Below are 19,791 nucleotides of genomic sequence, written 5' to 3'. Positions count from 1 at the left end.
AGGTGGGGGAGACATGTGAACAAACATGAACGCTTCGTTGTGTTCGGTTTTTTAAAATGTATTCGGTTTTTCAGGCAAAATTCATTTTTCATTGATAAGAGACTACGGCAGCCGCACGAATAACGCAAGCCCACCGTACACCCTATGTACGGTCGACATGGAACACAACTACGTCACAACTATGGCATGTCGAATTGCTATGGCCAACGTTGAAATGAAAAAAAGTTATAACTCCGTGTTATAATTCCACGGCGACCCCTACGGCCTGAAAAAGATAGCCAATGGCGTAGGGCCACCCTGAGGCCACCGCAGAAACTCTGCGGCCGCCGCACGTTTCTGTCAATTCAGAGGGCGTACGGCTGCCGTATCCTCGCCGTAGAGCAAATGTGACTTAGGCCTTAGCGGTGAGAGTGCGTACCTCTCAGCCATCCTGATTTTGTTAACATCGTCGAGGCTAGTGGAAGAGCTAGTACACTGAACGGATCAGGACGTAACAGACAAAAATAGGATGCAAACCACACAAACATGCATGGGATGGACAAGATGGACACAGAAGGAAACTCCAAGGAGGGAAAACTGGAAAATTGGAAAGAGGGATTTGGGTGGGGTTATCGAAGATAGATAAGATCGTGGTTTTGGATAGGGAACGATCTGAGATGGTGGTGAATAGCTGTCTTGAAGACCTGGAGGGAAGAATGAGTTTGAAGAGGATGTGGAAGTTAATTCCACAGGCAGGAAAAAAGAGAAAAAAAACGAGTGGAGGTGAGCAGTGATCCTGAATTTAAGTAGTTTCACCTGAAGGGTGTTGATGGTGGTCCGTGTGTGCCCTGCAGAAACATCGGGGGGTGAGATCCCGGAAAGAGCAGAGGGTGCAAGATCAGAAAGGAGGTGGAAGAAGACAGAGACTACAGACCTGTCTATAATGGCAAAGTGATAAGCCCATAGACTCTACTTCATCGTGGGAGACTGCAGTCATCTTAAAGGCCCTGGTTTCCACCTTGTCAAGCTAAGCAAGATGTGAAGCAGGGGAGCTAGCGTAGAGGAGAGAGCAGTACTCCATAAAGCTGCAAATGAAGGCGTTGTAGGTTGATAGGAGTTCAGGTGTGCCAAGGAAGTATTTTGTATGATGGAGGATGCCCAGTTGACAGCTGGCTTTGGACGCCAATTTTAAAAGGTGGTTTGCCGAAGAAAGATCATGGCTGATGGTGAGACCCAGGAGTTTGAACGACTGAACTTCCTGAAGAGGATTGCGCAGAAAGTATATAGGATGGTTTGTCATATGGTCCTTTCAGAGAGAGATTGTGAGAGTGTGAGATTTGTCAGGTCAGGTTCGATCTGCGACCTGCTACAGGTACCATGTAAACCTGTACTAACCTGTTCCATGGTCGGGTTGTCGGCGACTAAACCGTCTCCCCCACCAGGTTTTCTGGTGAGGAGGGTGTTTGGATATGGACACCCAGCAGGATTAAAAACAAAACCTGTCAAAGGGCGGAGGAGCTAATTGTGAGCCAACGGCCATCCATATCTAGTGCCCAACTGTGTCTGCGGACGTCCTCCTGCAGTTGGGCTACTTCTTATTAGGAGGTTGGTGGCAGGATTTGCACTCCAGCCACCGTAAAACGCTTCATTCCGCAAAACGCAAAAACGCAAAAAAATCTGAAAACCCACTCCGTGGGAGTACCTCCTGTGCAGCTTCCCTTCGCAGGGCAGCTCACCGGATGATGGGATTGGGGCAAAGCCTTCGGGACCCCCAATCTTTGATAGGAGGGAAACCACGGGGTAACATCCCTGGGTCAGATTGCGGGAGAGTGTATCGGAGTGGTGCTGAGGTGTCGTCCACCAGACGGCGGTCTCCTTGGGTTAACCTGAGGCGGTCCCTTCGGGTGGGTGCCTGGAATGTCCTATCCCTAAGAGAGGATGATCACCTGTCTCTGTTATCATCTGAGCTCAAGCGTTTGGACATCGGGGTTGCAGCTCTCTCTGAAGTTCGGAGACCGGATTGCGGCGAGATAATGGTGGGTGGTTACACCTACTATTGGTCTGGTCGCTCTGATGGTTACCATACCCAAGGAGTTGCTGTAGCTGTGTCCAATAAGCTGACCCCAATGATAATTGAGGTAACACCGGTCAACGAGCGTATTATGAGATTAAGGATTCGTCACTCCTTAGGTGTCATTTCCCTGGTCTCTATTTATGCTCCGACTGAGGCGAGTGATGTTACCGTGAAGGACACATTCTACGCCACACTCGAGTCTGTGGTTGATCAGTGCCCCAGACGAGATACACTTCTAGTCTTGGGGGATTTCAATGCATCGACTGGAACTGATAGGGACGGTTATGAGGTGTGTGTTGGTCCCCATGGGTCAGGAACTATGAACCAGAATAGCACTAAGTTCCTTGACTTTGCAAGAAGTCATGGACTTAGGGTGGCTGGTTCATGGTTTCAGCGCCCGCAAGCTCATCGCTGGACTTGGTATTCCAACGCTGGCGGTGTGGCAAAGGAGATTGACCATGTCCTCATTGACGGTCGCTGGAGGATGATCCAGAACTGCAGGGTCTACCGGAGTGCTCAGTTCCTCAATACTGACCACAGGCTTGTTGTAGCAACTCTAAAGCTGCACCTTAAATCCTGGAGAATGGTACCATCCCAGCCTAGGCTGGATGTTGCCAAGCTCAGGGATGAGAGAGTAGCTGAGGAGTTTGCGAACAGGCTGAGTGGACACTTGGGGGGTCTGGGTGCTTTGGGGGGTCCTGAAGAGTTGTGGAACACCTTCAAGACCACCGTCCTTGATGTTGCCGGTGGATGCCTTGGAGTTCACCGCAGGGCAAAGAAGAATTTTGTCTCTCAAGGGACACTGGATACCATTGACCAGAGTCGCAGGGCCAGGCTGAATGGCAGAGCTGAGCTGTTCAGGGAGCTGAGGCGTAAAACTGTACGTGCACTGAGGGTGGACAAGGAGGCCTATGTGCGAGGAATCTGTGAGGGGGTAGAGCATCACCTGTGGACAGGTGATTCTCGTCCCGCTTACAGGGGAATTCGCGCATTACGTTCATCCAAGCCCATCCCTCGGAGCACTGCAGTTCGAGCAGAGAGTGGTAGGCTCTTGACAGAGGAGTCTGAAGTGAAGGCCCGCTGGGCCGGTTACTTCGAGCGGTTGTACCAGGCTGATCCCCCAGCTGTCGAGTTGGACGTCAAGGGTGTTACAATCCCTGTTGCTGACCCTCGAATCAACTGTGGTCCACCATCGCTTGTGGAAACACGGGCTGCGGTGAACCAGTTGAAACGGGGCAAAGCTCCAGGGATCTGTGGCATCCATGCCGAACTTCTCAAGGCTGGTGGAAATGCTGCACTCGTGTCGTTGCATGCAGTTTTGTGCTCTGCCTGGAACACAGGCATCATCCCAACTGACTGGAAGAGGGGCCTTGTTGTCCCTCTCTGGAAAGGGAAGGGTGATCGCCAAGACTGCAACAACTACCGAGGGGTGACGCTGCTCTCAGTGCCGGGCAAGGTCTTTGCTCGGATAATTCTTGATAGGGTTCGCCACCATCTGCTTGAGCACCAGCGTCCAGAGCAGTCAGGCTTTACACCAAAGAGGTCAACGATTGACCGTATCCTTGCACTTCGTGTACTCACCGAACGCAGACGAGAGTTTCGGCAGGGGCTGCTTGCAGCCTATGTTGATCTCTGTAAAGCGTTCGATTCAGTGAATCGGGATGTCCTCTGGAGGATTCTTGGTCTTCGTGGGGTGCCACCGAAACTGATCGATCTGATGTCTGAACTCTACTCTGGTACTGAGAGTGCTGTGAAGTGTGGTGGTACCGCCTCTGACTTATTTCCAGTTGTTACTGGAGTTCGTCAGGGATGTGTACTTGCCCCCACACTTTTCAGCACTTGTATGGACTGGATTTTTGGGAGGATGTCGGAGAGATCAAGTTGCGGTGCATCGTTTGGCAATGTCAAGATCTCGGACCTTGATTTTGCAGATGATGCAGTCATCTTTGCGGAGACTTTAGACATCCTCTTGGGGGCCCTCGAGGTGCTGAATGAGGAGTCGGAGCCGTTGGGATTACGGATTTCTTGGGTCAAAACAAAGATCCAGGCTTTCGGTGACATCTTGGATGCTGCTGTCCTGTCTGTGTCTGTTTGTGGTGAGGATGTTGAGGTCGTGGATAGATTCACTTACCTTGGCAGTGATATTCATGTCTCCGCAGGTTGTGAGCCGGAGGTCAATAGACGTCTGGGTCGGGCCTGGGGAGTCATGGATTCACTGGATCATGGGGTGTGGCGCTGCCGGTACCTGTGCGGGAGGACGAAAGTCCGAGTCTTCAGGTCCTTGGTACTTCCAGTCTTGCTCTATGGGTGCGAGACTTGGACTTTGACCAAGGATCTGAGACGGAGACTTAATTCCTTTGGTACCAGGTCTCTTCGGAGAATCCTTGGCTATCGCTGGTCGGATTTTGTGTCCAACGAGCGATTGCTGAGAGAGACTCGGATGAGATTTGTTACCTGCATAGTCCGTGAGCGTCAGCTGCGGCTGTATGGACATGTGGCTCGTTTTCCTGACGCTGATCCTGCTCACCAGATTCTCTCAGCGAGGGAGTCTCATGAGTGGAGGAGGCCAGTGGGCCGACCACGTGCCTCATGGTTACAGCAGGTTGACCATCATCTCAAGGAGATGGGGATGGGCCTGGCATCTGCCTGGGGGATGGCCAGACGGAGGCCCCTGGAGTACCGGCGGAAAGTGGACGCAGCGACGCGCTGTTCTGGCACATGCTCCCATACCTGACCTGAGATTTGTGAGGATTGAAAGATATAATCGAAGTGTTTGACCAGCTTGTGATTTTGTCACGGTCTGAAGAGAGGGGAAGAGGCTGCAGCCGGCCTGTCTGAAGGATGAGGGATGTCATGGCAGAGGGTGGATTCATCAGTAAATAGATAAAGGGGATTTTTCCAGAGAATCAGAGAGATCATTGATGAAGATCAGGAATTGGACTGGGCCCAGAACACTGCATTGGGGCACTCCAGCTTTGACAGGGAGAGGAGATTAAAGGATTCCGTTGATACCCACACATTGGCTATGAGAGTAGAGGAAGTCAGGAAGCCATGTATGGAGTTGGCCTTGGATGCCATAGGCAGAGAGTTTGGAGAGTAAGGCAGTACGCCAGACTGCATCAGAAGCACAAGATATGTTCCGAGAGACGGGCTGATAATACATATATATATATATATATATATATATATATATATATATATATATATATATATATATACATATATATATATATATATATATATATATATATATATATATATATATATATATATATATATATATATATATATATATATATATATATACATACATCTCTTCTTTCGGCTGCTCCCGTTAGGGGTCGCCACAGCGGATCATCCGTATGATCCGCATAGTGATTTGGCACATGTTTTACGCCGGATGCCCTTCCTGACGCAACCCTGGTCGCCTCTTACGACACACGGATATATATATATATATATATATATATATATATATATATATATATATATATATATATATATATATATATACATATATACATATATATTTTTTCAGGTGGTCCAAAAAAGTCGAAAAAAATAGAATGTTGTTCCACAACCTTAAAATTATTCTAATATGATCCAGTAACACGCATAAATTTTTTTAGCTTGATCAGAGGTGATTTAGAGGTCGCTTCATATGACAACTTTTAGTCTCATGACTTGAATAAATTAGGGTATGGTCAGGTGCGATTACGGGTACTTCTGGATGTCTGAGGTGGAAAGGGAGTGCATTTTCGAACTCTATGGGGTCGATTTACTCTAAGAAATGACTGCACCGACATTGAATTCACTACCATTTCGAAAATATGACCTAAAACAAGATTTGTCATTACTGGAGTTGAGTCACTAATCCTACTCATTTCGATATTTTCTAATCTATAATTAATTTGTGGTCCGTCTAAACATTTCTTAGAGTAAATCGACCCCACTGAGTTTGAAAATGCAGTCCATTTTCACCTTGGAAGTTCAGAAGTGTACGGATTCGCATCTCACCATACCCTAATTTAATATAATAATAACTAAATAAATAACTAACATATTTTTAGTAAATCATTGAATCTAAAACACTGGATGTTGGGCCGGCTAGAAATAAGTTCAGGCGGGAGTGGAAACAGCAATAGAGGCGGAGATGATAGTGGTATTTGGTGAATGAGACGAAATATTCTAATAGTTTGCAATTCCATTGATTGAAAAATTAGGGTATGGTCAGATATGATTACGTGGACTTTTGTACTTTCTAGGTGGAAATGAACTGCATTTTCGAACTCAGTGGGGTCGATTTACTCTAAGAAATGTTTAGACGGACGACAAATTAATTATAGATGAGAAAATATAGAAATGAGTAGGATGAGTTACTCAACTCCAGTAATGATAAATCTTGTTTTCGGTCATATTTTCGAAATGGTAGTGAATTCAATGTCGGTGCAGTCATTTCTTAGAGTAAATCGACCCATAGAGTTCGAAAATGCACTCCATTTCCACCTCGGACATCCAGAAGTAATCGTACCTGACCATACCCTAATTTAACCAACTCATGAAACTAAAATTCGTCATATGGAGCGACCTCTAAATCACCTCCGATCAACTTAAATTTATTTCTGCGTGTTATTGAATCATAGTGGAATAATTTAAGGCTTGTGGAGACAACATCTGAATTTTTTTTTTTTTTGCTGTTTTTGGACCACCCTAATATATATATATATATATATATATATATATATATATATATATATATATATATATATATATATATATATATATATATATATATACATACATATACACAATGTAAACTCTCATTAACATGATGTCTAAATAAGTTTGATAATTGAATTAATATATTGCATCTTTATCATTTATTCAGATTATTTTGTCAAAATTTCGCTGAAATAGCATTTGTTTTCGTGAGAGTACACTATGCTGTGGTTCCAAAACACTTTGGTGCAGGCATTTCTAAAATGTTAGTGGCCATGTTAAGCTTGTACTCTGACAGAATTGGAGGCATGCAAAGTGATAATTGGACAATAATTAAATTTAAAACAAACAATACCAGAAACAGTTGCACAAAGATGACCACAAAAGTAGCAGCTGTAGAAACTACAATGATATATACAGTGGATGCCACAAAAAGCATAAGAAGCAGCATTGAACCTTGACACCGTCATCACGTGTCGGCCCTGTCCTTGTCCCTTTGCGTGGTCGGCGCAACGTTCCATAGATATCACCAGGGTCAGCCAGAGTTACGGAAGCACGGGAAAGACGTAGTTCAGCCAGGCTTCCCCTCCCTGACCTGACCAAGGAATAAATAAAAAAAGAGAAATATAAGTATGAAATACTCTTCCAGAAGGTCAACCAAACTCATAAGGAATCAGACAAAGTCTTCTGGAGTCACCATTAAATGCCATACAAGATGGGACTACGTTTGAACAACCACCATTTTGGCCAAAAGTCAAGTCACTACTCATATTATTTATGTTACAAGATGCGTTTCCAAATATACATAACACGTATGACATGTACTGCTGACCTCGGCAAGGTGGGATCAGTGAAAGCTGATGGCTTGAGTCTCCATTGATCAAGCTCCGCACGAAGCATTTCCAGCTCCTCACTGAGCCGCACCTGAATGAAGAAGATCCAAGGAATCGCTATGCAAGTGTTTCAGCCTTCAAGACTCATCCAAGCATTGTAGGAAGTCACACCTAAATAGGAAAATGAGTTCTGGAAACTTGAACTTGTTTGATTCATGAACCAATTCCTACAAGAGATAGAGTTTGTTTCACTTGCTTGCTTAGTGTTTGCAATTCTTTTTACCTTTTCTTGTAAAGCTTCCTCCAATTGCTTGCGGCTTGTCTCTAGTTCTTGGCTTAGTGCATTCTGGGAAGATGAATATATATTGAATTGTGAGGTTACGGTTTTGGATTTGACCAAATTATGTGTTCTCTTTTCTGTTGTCCCAGCTACCAAGCAAATACAGCACCTTCTCGTCCAACGCGGCCATTCGCTCTTTTAGATGTAGCTGTAGACGCTCGTTGGACTCGGACAGCAACTTGTCCACAGTGTCCGAAAGCCTTCTATTATGCTCTTCATTCATCTTTTCTCGCTGTCGTGCCTGAGAACAGCGATGGGAGGGACGAGGGAGGGAGAGGGGGAGGTACATGTGGTGAACATGGTGCTTGCTCGATTTTGTCATGTTATATTTCTGCTTGAACTGAGCATGTGTTCTTCATGGCATGCAATTGGTGTGAACGATCAATTTCATCTCTTAAATCGTACTTGCCATGGATAAATATGCTCAGTGGACTTAACGAGTCACTTCAAGATATCGGCTTTTGACAGGTAATAAGTATTTTTATGGTGGTTATATGTGAGACTGAAACTTTGACAATCTTTATGTTCATGCACTTTATATAAATAATTTAAATTTCAAGGCTTGGACTAAGTGATGAAAAAAATAAAAAATAAACCAATGTCACCCGCATGGTGACCCGTATCTTGCCAAAAGGTGACCACGTGTGACTTCTTTAAGGTCACACTGAGGTGAACAGAGCTGCTATCCACCAGGAGCGACTCCTTGAGGAATATCTGCCTACGAGAGATTCCGATGAGAACCGTTCTACAGAGTAACCATGAAAAATATGCTTTTGCCTCATAACGTCACCAAATGACGTCATAATGTCTCAAGCTTGACATATCTAGAAAGCACTCATCGAGGTGTTCAATTTGAGGTACTTCACGATATGGTTCCTAAAACTTGAAAATTTGACCTTGGGGTCAAATATGTTTGACCTTAGGCGCTAACCATGAAGGTCAAGGCCAATCGCCACCAAAAATTAATCAGCTGAGCGCCAGACCATGAACTATATTCCCATGAAGTTTGAAGACGATCCGATCAAAATTTCTCAAAAAATAAGGGTTTCGTCGACTCCCCTGATTTGCGACAAAGTGACCTTGACCTTTGACCTTGACCTTCAAAATTTTATGCGCTGAAAAGGACCTCTATTGGCCTCTGATATGCGAAGTTACAAAAATTTCCAATGATAACTGTGCTCTGCAGAGTGATTTATACGTGATTACAGACCAAAAAAAACCAAACAAACAAACAAAAACATATGAAGGTCAAGGCCAATCGCCACCAAAAATTAATCAGCTGAGCGCCAGACCATGATATGAACTATATTCCCATGAAGTTTGAAGACGTTCCGATCAAAATTACTCAAAAAATAAGGGTTTCGTCGACTCCCCTGATTTGCGACAAAGTGACCTTGACCTTTGACCTTGACCTTCAAAATTTTGTGCACTGAAAGGGACCTCTATAGGCCTCTGAAATGCGAAGTTACAAAAATTTCCAATGATAACTGTGCTCTGCAGAATTTTTTATACGTGATTACAGACAAACAAACAAACAAAAAAAAATAAAAAATAAAAACTGACAAGCTGACTAACATATCTTGCAAAAACTTCGTTTTGGCAAGATAAAAAGTAAAAATAACATTTCAGAAAGTGACCAAAACAGGTGATAAGGAAAATGATTCATCAGGTGAATTGAGCAAAATGAAAAGCGAATGATTGGACTAAGTGATGAAAAAAAAAAAAAAATAAACCAATGTCACCCGCATGGTGACCCGTATCTTGCCAAAAGGTGACCACGTGTGACTTCTTTAAGGTCACACTGAGGTGAACAGAGCTGCTATCCACCAGGAGCGACTCCTTGAGGAATATCTGCCTACGAGAGACTAATATCTGCCTCAAACCCCACTCTGCTGTTGAATTAATACCAGGTGGGGTTGATTCTGCTTGTCATCCTTCAGAGGACGGCAAAATGAGTGCCAGCATACTGGTATACTGTGTCGGAGTGGCGACCCGTCCAGTTTTGTGCCCAATAGCCAAGGAGACTGCTTAGACAGCACCAACGCTTTGCACAGAGTATGGTCCCGATGGATGGATGGAGAGGATGGGTGAAATTGGCGAGAAGGTGAATTAAATGGGTGAGAAGGTGAGAACAAGTATGAAAGGTGACCAATTGCAGACAGAGTCGAGTGAAAAGGCAAGTCTAAGAAGAACAACCGATACTTGTTGATCTGTATTTTTGAGCATTCAGGTGAAAGACCCAATGAAATTGCCAACAATGCCTTTGTGTTGTTGCATTGTGACTGTGCATCAGAACAAAAACCACGTTCATCACAAATTTGGCCTTTGAACTTCCGCTACATTTATGAGAAGTAAAGATGAGGTTACTTTGTGAATTTGAGAGCATGAAACCTTGGAAGGAGGTTACCAATTGAACGCTTTGAGTAAGTATGAAGAGGGACATACCTCCACAACCAGATGCGAAACCTCCACACACGTCTTTTAAAGAAAAAGAACAACAACCACTCCTTTCACGTCTTCAGACATATAGGGTTGCTGAGACAGTTTTTCCTTGGCTATGGGGCACAATCCTGGACAGATCTCCAGTCCGATGCAAACTACTTGCATGGCTGATTCTTTCCAGGAGGCGGATACACATTTTTCTGGCCTCGGAAGGATGACAGGCTGAGCCAATCCAACTGGTGTTATTTTAACGGAATGACAGGGGCTCAAACTCAGGACCCTAATATCTTAAGCCAGCCATCCTAACCGTTAAGCCAACACTAGGCTTCCGTCTAGTGTTCATCATATTTTGATGGCAACTTTTATCAGAGGCCCACTACAAACAAATTAGATGTAATTGAGTCCATCAACAGTTTTCATTTTAAGTATTAAAGCTCTCAGATTTATATTTTGTAAGTCATCAAGAATGGGCACCGGTGCCTTTCAAAAGTTTTAGGCAATGAGGGTAGATGGGCAGATGGACCTCAAAGCCCCATCCTTTGTGACAACATATGGTGCTTCTGTTAGTTTGTTGGCAGCTATAACAGCCCAAAAATAAAATAAAATTGGTTTGTTGGTGAAATGGTCAAAGCCAGGAGACGTCAGAGAAAAAGGAAGGCAGAACAACAACAACAGCAATAAGAGTCATTTGAAAGATATAGCGAAAGAAGGCAGAGTGCAAGAGGGCCAACATCAACCTGTTCCGACCGACTTCTTATCAAAGTCATCACTCTAAGATTCCAAAATCTAAAGATTCAGTTTCTCAGGTTGAGGTGCTTCCTTTGTCACTAGGTTCCTCACTCTCTGAAGTTCCTGGTTCTTCTCCTCAAGCTGTGCCTCGAGCTGCCGTAATTGTTCTTCTATATTGCCATGACGTTCCTCCGCCTGCAGACAGCACAATGCATTGTCATTTGTATACTACTGCTGGTATAATTTGTGCACTGTGATGCGCATTCCAAATCAGATGACACCAATAATGTTTCATTTCAGGCTCATGGAAAAGTTGAAAACCACAAAAGGTTATTTGAGTGTGAACAAAGAAAAATCTTTTCCTTGATACCCTGAAACAAAACAACAACAACAACAACAACAACAGAAAACAACACAGATCATCCACAGACATGAATAATGCAAGGGCTGCTATCATTTCTTCGTGAATATAATTGGTGTAATTACCATCACACTTTCATCTCTATGAAATACACTCTCCCCACATTACTCTCATATACAAACATCGAGCTTCCCCCTCAGCCATCCGAATCCCTCTCACCCTAAACAGCTTCAATTACCCTCCCCTCCCTTCCCACCTTCTCTGGTCATCAATATTCCCCCGCCATGTCCATTCACCATCTGCCAACATCCTTCCGAACCCTGGGAATGGCCTAACAATGAGAACCACCACAGCCCAACCAAAATCCCCCAGGGGAACAGACGTGAACCATAAAAGACTCGAGCAATTGGATCAACACTGAAACGATCACATGAACCAACGATAAAGGGTAAATGATAATAAAACGACTATCAACCAAAACCAACAGAAACCAATGAGGATTGAAAAATGTATGTTATAACGCTATAAACCGAAAGAGGAGCCAATGATTAACAATGAAAATAAAATGGCTCAATCAGTCCAAGGCAAGTGTGAAATAAGGAATAATGATGTCATAACTCAGTGTATGTTTCATAACTTTCGTTAAATCGACGACGCTTTCACCAAAGCTGTATTTAAATTACCAAACTTTAAAATGCCAAAGTTCAATACAGTAGCATCACTTTTTTACCTGTAAAATCATGCCGAGGAATACATTCAGTTTGTCTGTAAAATTGGTGCAGAAATAAAATAGTACTATCTTCAATTTGGATTTCACGCGACTCTTCTTTTTCTTCTTCTTTAACGGCCTGATTAATCCCACCTTGTGGGGCAGTCAAGGGGAACGATTTAGGCCCAAGGCTTTTCAGGGAACTGGCTCGCTCGGCCTGATATTCGAGTGTGGCGGCAAAAGAATTTGTGAGTTGTTCAGGATGCCGGCGATAAGTCACCTACTCTTCACAAAAGACAGCACGGGACATTTAATATCTCCCAAAGCCCCGAGTGCTGGCGAACGGGTCTTCCGGCTTAACATTGTTTTGATGGATGGCACTCACATTGTTGCCTCATCCTGCATACGGAACACTGGGATGACAGATTAAAGCTGAATCGGGGTTCAAACCCAGGCTAGATAGCTCAGAGTGAAATGCACACACCTCTCAGCTGTCCTGCTAACCCATGGAATGCACTTAATTAAAGCAGTCACATTTGTGTAAATCAGGAACTCTTAAAATGTTACACCTCTGGATCTTCAGGAAACCGCCAGAAGCCTTATTTTGTTAAACATGTTTAAATGGGAAAATTTTAGGACCACCTTTCATGAATCAGCAACAGGCAAAAACGTTCTCCGAAATGAAATAGCAGAAAATGGATGTGATCACTGAAACAAGTTAAAGTAAACGTCTGATCTCTTGAAGAAGAAAAAAAAACAGCACAGGGTATCTGAAAACCAAAAAAAACCCACTAGAACGGCACTCAGTAGAGCACAAACCTCCGCCAGGCTAAACAATTTGGTTTTGTATCCACCAATAGGCTGGATCTGGATCCGGACCTCCAAAATCGAATCGGTTTGTTCTTGTGACCTACCCAACTCATCCACCTCGTTTTGTCATAACTCGTCCACAACTTTTTGACATATCGTGCTTCACAGGTCAGGTTTTGTCAGGTCAGGTTCGATCTGTGACCTGCTACAGGTACCATGTAAACCTGTACTAACCTGTTCCATGGTCGGGTTGTCGGTGACTAAACCGTCTCCCCCACCAGGTTTTCTGGTGAGGAGGGTGTTTGGATATGGACACCCAGCAGGATTAAAAACAAAACCTGTCAAAGGGCGGAGGAGCTCCTTGTGAGCCAACGGCCATCCATACCTAGTGCCCAACTGTGTCTGCGGACGTCCTCCTGCAGTTGGGTCACTTCTTATTAGGAGGTTGGTGGCAGGATTTGCACTCCGGCCACCGTAAAACCCTTCATTCCGCAAAACGCAAAAACGCAAAAAAATCTGAAAACCCACTCCGTGGGAGTACCTCCTGTGCAGCTTCCCTTCGCAGGGCAGCTCACCGGATGACGGGATTGGGGCAAAGCCTTCGGGACCCCCAATCTTTGATAGGAGGGAAACCACCGGGTAACATCCCTGGGTCAGATTGCGGGAGAGTGTGTCGGAGTGGTGCTGAGGTGTCGTCCACCAGACGGCGGTCTCCTTGGGTTAACCTGAGGCGATCCCTTCGGGTGGGTGCCTGGAATGTCCTATCCCTAAGAGAGGATGATCACCTGTCTCTGTTATCATCTGAGCTCAAGCGTTTGGACATCGGGATTGCAGCTCTCTCTGAGGTTCGGAGACCGGATTGCGGCGAGATAATGGTGGGTGGTTACACCTACTATTGGTCTGGTCGCTCTGATGGTTACCATACCCAAGGAGTTGCTGTAGCTGTGTCCAATAAGCTGACCCCAATGATAATTGAGGTAACACCGGTCAACGAGCGTATTATGAGATTAAGGATTCGTCACTCCTTAGGTGTCATTTCCCTGGTCTCTGTTTATGCTCCGACTGAGGCGAGTGATCTCACCGTGAAGGATGCATTCTACGCCACACTCGAGTCTGTGGTTGATCAGTGCCCCAGACGAGATACACTTCTAGTCTTGGGGGATTTCAATGCATCGACTGGAACTGATAGGGACGGTTATGAGGTGTGTGTTGGTCCCCATGGGTCAGGAACTATGAACCAGAATAGCACTAAGTTCCTTGACTTTGCAAGAAGTCATGGACTTAGGGTGGCTGGTTCATGGTTTCAGCGCCCACAAGCTCATCGCTGGACTAGGTATTCCAACGCTGGCGGTGTGGCAAAGGAGATTGACCATGTCCTCATTGACGGTCGTTGGAGGATGATCCAGAACTGCAGGGTCTACCAGAGTGCTCAGTTCCTCAATACTGACCACAGGCTTGTTGTAGCAACTCTAAAGCTGCACCTTAAATCCTGGAGAATGGTACCATCCCAGCCGAGGCTGGATGTTGCCAAGCTCAGGGATGAGAGAGTAGCTGAGGAGTTTGCGAACAGGCTGAGTGGACACTTGGGGGGTCTGGGTGCTTTGGGGGGTCCTGAAGAGTTGTGGAGCGCCTTCAAGACCACCGTCCTTGATGTTGCCGGTGGATGCCTTGGAGCTCACCGCAGGGCAAAGAAGAATTTTGTCTCTCAAGGGACACTGGATACCATTGACCAGAGTCGCAGGGCCAGGCTGAATGGCAGAGCTGAGCTGTTCAGGGAGCTGAGGCGTAAAACTGTACGTGCACCGAGGGTGGACAAGGAGGCCTATGTGCGAGGAATCTGTGAGGGGGTAGAGCATCACCTGTGGACAGGTGATTCTCGTCCCGCTTACAGGGGAATTCGCGCATTACGTTCATCCAAGCCCATCCCTCGGAGCACTACAGTTCGAGCAGAGAGTGGTAGGCTCTTTACAGAGGAGTCTGAAGTGAAGGCCCGCTGGGCCGGTTACTTTGAGCGGTTGTACCAGGCTGATCCCCCAACTGTCGAGTTGGACGTCAAGGGTGTTACAATCCCTGTTGCTGACCCTCGAATCAACTGTGGTCCACCTACGCTTGTGGAAACACGGGCTGCGGTGAACCAGTTGAAACGGGGCAAAGCTCCAGGGATCTGTGGCATCCATGCCGAACTTCTCAAGGCTGGTGGAAATGCTGCACTCGTGTCGTTGCATGCAGTTTTGTGCTCTGCCTGGAACACAGGCATCATCCCAACTGACTGGAAGAGGGGCCTTGTTGTCCCTCTCTGGAAAGGGAAGGGTGATCGCCAAGACTGCAACAACTACCGAGGGGTGACGCTGCTCTCAGTGCCGGGCAAGGTCTTTGCTCGGATAATTCTCGATAGGGTTCGCCACCATCTGCTTGAGCACCAGCGTCCAGAGCAGTCAGGCTTTACACCAAAGAGGTCAACGATTGACCGTATCCTTGCACTTCGTGTCCTCACCGAACGCAGACGAGAGTTTCGGCAGGGGCTGCTTGCTGTTTGCTTGTTGATCTCTGTAAAGCGTTCGATTCAGTGAATCGGGATGTCCTCTGGAGGATTCTTGGTCTTCGTGGGGTGCCACCAAAACTGATCGATCTGGTGTCTGAATTCTACTCTGGTACTGAGAGTGCTGTGAAGTGTGGTGGTACCATCTCTGACTTATTTCCAGTTGTTACTGGAGTTCGTCAGGGATGTGTACTTGCCCCCACACATTTCAGCACTTGTATGGACTGGATTCTAGGGAGGATGTCGGAGAGATCAAGTTGCGGTGCGTCATTTGGGAATGTCAAGATCTCGGACCTTGACTTTGCAGATGATGCAGTCATCTTTGCGGAGACTTTAGACATCCTCTTGGGGGCCCTCGAGGTGCTGAATGAGGAGTCGGAGCCGTTGGGATTACGGGTTTCTTGGGTCAAAACTAAGATCCAGGCTTTCGGTGACATCTTGGATGCTGCTGTCTTGTCTGTGTCTGTTTGTGGTGAGGATGTTGAGGTCGTGGAGAGATTCACTTACCTTGGCAGTGATATTCATGTCTCTGCTGGCTGCGAGTCAGAGGTCAATAGACGTCTGGGTCGGGCCTGGGGAGTCATGGATTCACTGGATCATGGGGTGTGGCGCTGCCGGTACCTGTGCGGGAGGACGAAAGTCCGAGTCTTCAGGTCCTTGGTACTTCCAGTCTTGCTCTATGGGTGCGAGACTTGGACTCTGACCAAGGATCTGAGACGGAGACTCAATTCCTTTGGTACCAGGTCTCTTCGGAGAATCCTTGGCTATCGCTGGTCGGATTTTGTGTCCAACGAGCGGTTGCTGAGAGAGACCCGGATGAGATTTGTTACCTGCATAGTCCGTGAGCGTCAGTTGCGGCTGTATGGACATGTGGCTCGTTTTCCTGACTCTGATCCTGCTCACCAGATTCTCTCAGCGAGGGAGTCTCATGAGTGGAGGAGGTCAGTGGGTCGACCACGTGCCTCATGGTTGCAACAGGTTGACCATCATCTCAAGGAGATGGGGATGGGCCTGGCATCTGCCTGGGGGATGGCCAGACGGAGGCCCCTGGAGTACCGGCGGAAAGTGGACGCAGCGACGCGCTGTTCTGGCACATGCTCCCATACCTGACCTGACCTGTGCTTCACAGTGTATGGATTTTGGCTCCATCTTCGAATGGTGAAGAATCACTTTAAAATTCTAGTATCCGGATCGGATATTCACCAAAATCTAATCAATTCATCTTTGTCACACACCCAATCTGTCCACCAAATTTCGTCCAAATCCGTCTGACTTTTTGAGATATCCTGCTCACAGACACACAGACAAACAGACAGGGGTGAAAACACAACCTCCATCCACCTTTGGTGGCAGAAGTGACAATCCAATACCTGAAAAGGGAGAAAATAAGATCTGAAATTTGTAAAAATTTTTACTCAAAACATCTGATATATGAAGCAACATAAAGAAAACATCTGATATCTTGGATAATATAAATAAAGATATCTAAAATTAGAATTAAAAACTACATTTTCTCAGTAGCACCCTCCTTGTGAAACTCCCAAAATCCAGGTTCACTTCTCAACTCCACTCTTTGTGGAACCTCCTTTATCAACATTCACTCACACTCTTCCCTTCATAGTGGGGCAACTTAGCTAAATATAGCATAACAATTGTGCATTTTGTGAGGAAAGCACCAAATTTGGCACACTAGTAGCCTAACATATTATGAACAGATTTGGATATTGGGCCATCCCAAATTCAACCGCTGATGGCTGTGGCAGCCATTTTCCACTGCCATCAAAATTTTTGAGATGGCCCAATACCCAAATCTGTTCATAATATGATAGGCTACTAGTGTGCCAAATTTGGTGCTTTCCTCACAAAATGCACAATTGTTATGCTAAGTTGCCCCACTATCAGGGCTTTCAGTCAGCAGTACAACACCACCTCAGATCAAACCCCATCCAGAGGCTGACTGACGGTATTCTGGACCCTCGGGCAATAGGGGTCTTCGGGGGCCCCGAGATCCAATTTTTGAATGACACTAAGTGTGAAATAATAGTTTACTAAAACGAACATTTGTGCATAAATATGTAGAATAATAACGAGACCATGAATTCAAAACAAATACACTAATTTACGAAGCAGAAACTTGACGCATCCCGTGTTGCAGAGTACATTACATACATTACACTCAAAAGCGTCATGGAATGTTCCAGGCAAATGGCCTGAAACGGATTATATGAAATGCACACACGGACAAAATTATTATTTCTCCACGCCATTTACCTGAACATTTTGCCGAGAAAAACAAGCGGTCACTTCAGCCATATGATCTAAAATAAAGGAGACAGCGAGACGTTCGGTCCGACCGAGTCAATTCGCAGCCTCGTCCGTTGAACACTATCGAAGATGAGCAAAAAAATCCGAGTAAAGATGGTTAATAAATTTTTTTGTACAAAGAGGATACAAACCCAGTTTTTCGTAATACACATTTATGGTTCATAGCCATTTTCTGTAAAGTTTCAAACTGGAGCTTCAACAGTGGTAAATATTTGTTTAAAGTAGGTAAAATGTTTAACAGCAATAAATGACTTTGCTGCATGTTTTTCAGGACTCGATAAAAATCGACTTCCAACCCTCAACAATTAATCTACTGTGTTTAAACATACGTTCTAAAATTGCCTTCCTCTGCTATTTCTGAAAACGTAAACCTTTTTTTTTTTTCAGAGCATGGGTCCCTTGATGGTGGGGGCCCTCGGTCGGTGCCCGAATGTCCAACTGCACAGTCCGCCCCTGACTCCATCCCAACCCATGATCATTCCTATCCTCATTAACCCTTCCTTCATTCATTCTCTTTCTCTCTCTCAAACTACTTGCAGGTTGCCAGCCTTCTTTCCCCATTTTCTCTCTTCTTCCTATTAGGTCACCTTGTGTCCAACAGTTGTCCCGCTGTCAGTCACTATGTTGCCTTTTATCCTCCGTAATCTCACTCTTCCATGAGCCTAGACTTGTACACAAAAAGATCTGGTTTATTAAAACAGATATGATATGATATCAGATAAGAGATAAAGAAAATATCTGATAACTGAAACAGAAAAGAGATTGTGCCCGAGATCCTTCACCCCCGGTTTATCTACGTCAAAACTGTCAAGAATTGGCCTTAACATGCACAAAACTATCCAATGGCAGAACTTTTAAACATAGTACATTTTTCTCAACAATGGAGAACATTGTGAAGAAAAATTTGATACAATATATATATATATATATATATATATATATATATTTGTATATTGTTACGGATCTGGAAACAATGTGCATTCAACATACAGATGTCCCCAAAAGTCAGTTATGTCGTTAAGTATGTGTGTAGTCAGATCCCCTTCCTTTTGTCTAGTGGGAAAATCAAAGGCGTGCGTTGCGATTTATTTTAGTTAGGTTATTACATCCAACAAGCTATCTAACAACCATCCCATCTGCATGACCCCTCGGCCCATCACGATCCACCAACAACCAGCTGCCTTCTCGCACCCTGACGTGCCAAGGCAAGATCTCGCGGTTCCGGTTTCTCGGCTTCCACAGACGTAACTCTTTCACGACGACTTTTTGCAACGTTAATACTGTTACTCTTCAAGTATGAACCTGTGTGGAAGAGTGGCTGGGGTTTCCTAGCAGGGGCAGAGGCCCCGCCCCGGAAGGGTGGGCCGTAGGACCCTGTCCAATCAAAGGCGGACAAGCGATGTGTGTTCCACTAAGGGCCCCTCCCCATTGAGGGAGGTCAAAAAAATCCTCGAGCATTCTCTGATAGCGTAGTTTGATAGGTTTTGCTGTCACAAAGGGGTTGTTACGAAGGTTGTTCGGAGGTTTTCGATGAGGTTGTTGTTGAGCGTGCAGTTCTTTTGAAGCGGAGGGTTTAGCAGAAGGTTGTGAAGGCGGCGAACGCGTCTCTGCTCGCCCTCTACAAGGAAAGGAAAGAGCGACCCTGACCCCCCTCCGTGGACCCCGGCCATTCACCACCCGAGCTCCGCCACGAACCTCGAGTCCCACACGTGCGACTGGGGACCAAACCAGCGACCATTGTCAGGTGCCGCAGCACGGAGTACCCCCTTTCTCCGACGGCCAGGTACCCATCCGAACTCTGACCCCCAGCTTGTCTCTCTTCGTGGCTGCAAGGATCCAATAAAGAACTCTGGGTTTCTTTTTATTTGTGTGTGTGTGTCTGCATGTGGGCCCATCTGTAAGTAGAACTGAATAAGTGTTTTTGGATCATT

The 19,791-nt window shown here is 45.5% G+C and overlaps 1 protein-coding gene across 7 annotated transcripts in view; it reads right to left on the bottom strand.

Moving 5' to 3' along the window:
* Positions 1-19,791, bottom strand: part of LOC147013497 (liprin-alpha-2-like) — a 126,781-nt gene that overhangs the window by 40,164 nt on the left and 66,826 nt on the right. For all 7 annotated transcript variants that reach the window (XM_085855332.1, XM_085855330.1, XM_085855335.1 and 4 more), the window contains 5 exons: positions 11,228-11,311; positions 8,055-8,186; positions 7,889-7,951; positions 7,605-7,696; positions 7,229-7,367 (listed from right to left, as the gene is read on the bottom strand). In XM_085855332.1, the coding sequence (XP_085711458.1) occupies positions 7,229-7,367; positions 7,605-7,696; positions 7,889-7,951; positions 8,055-8,186; positions 11,228-11,311 (510 nt within the window). The remainder of the gene's footprint in view (positions 1-7,228; positions 7,368-7,604; positions 7,697-7,888; positions 7,952-8,054; positions 8,187-11,227; positions 11,312-19,791) is intronic.

The sequence above is a fragment of the Eptatretus burgeri genome, chromosome 14 (assembly GCF_056783735.1).
Source record: "Eptatretus burgeri isolate ZD-2024b chromosome 14, Ebu_testis_v1, whole genome shotgun sequence".
Lineage (NCBI taxonomy): Eukaryota > Metazoa > Chordata > Myxini > Myxiniformes > Myxinidae > Eptatretus > Eptatretus burgeri.
This window is presented reverse-complemented; position numbering and strand designations above follow the sequence as displayed.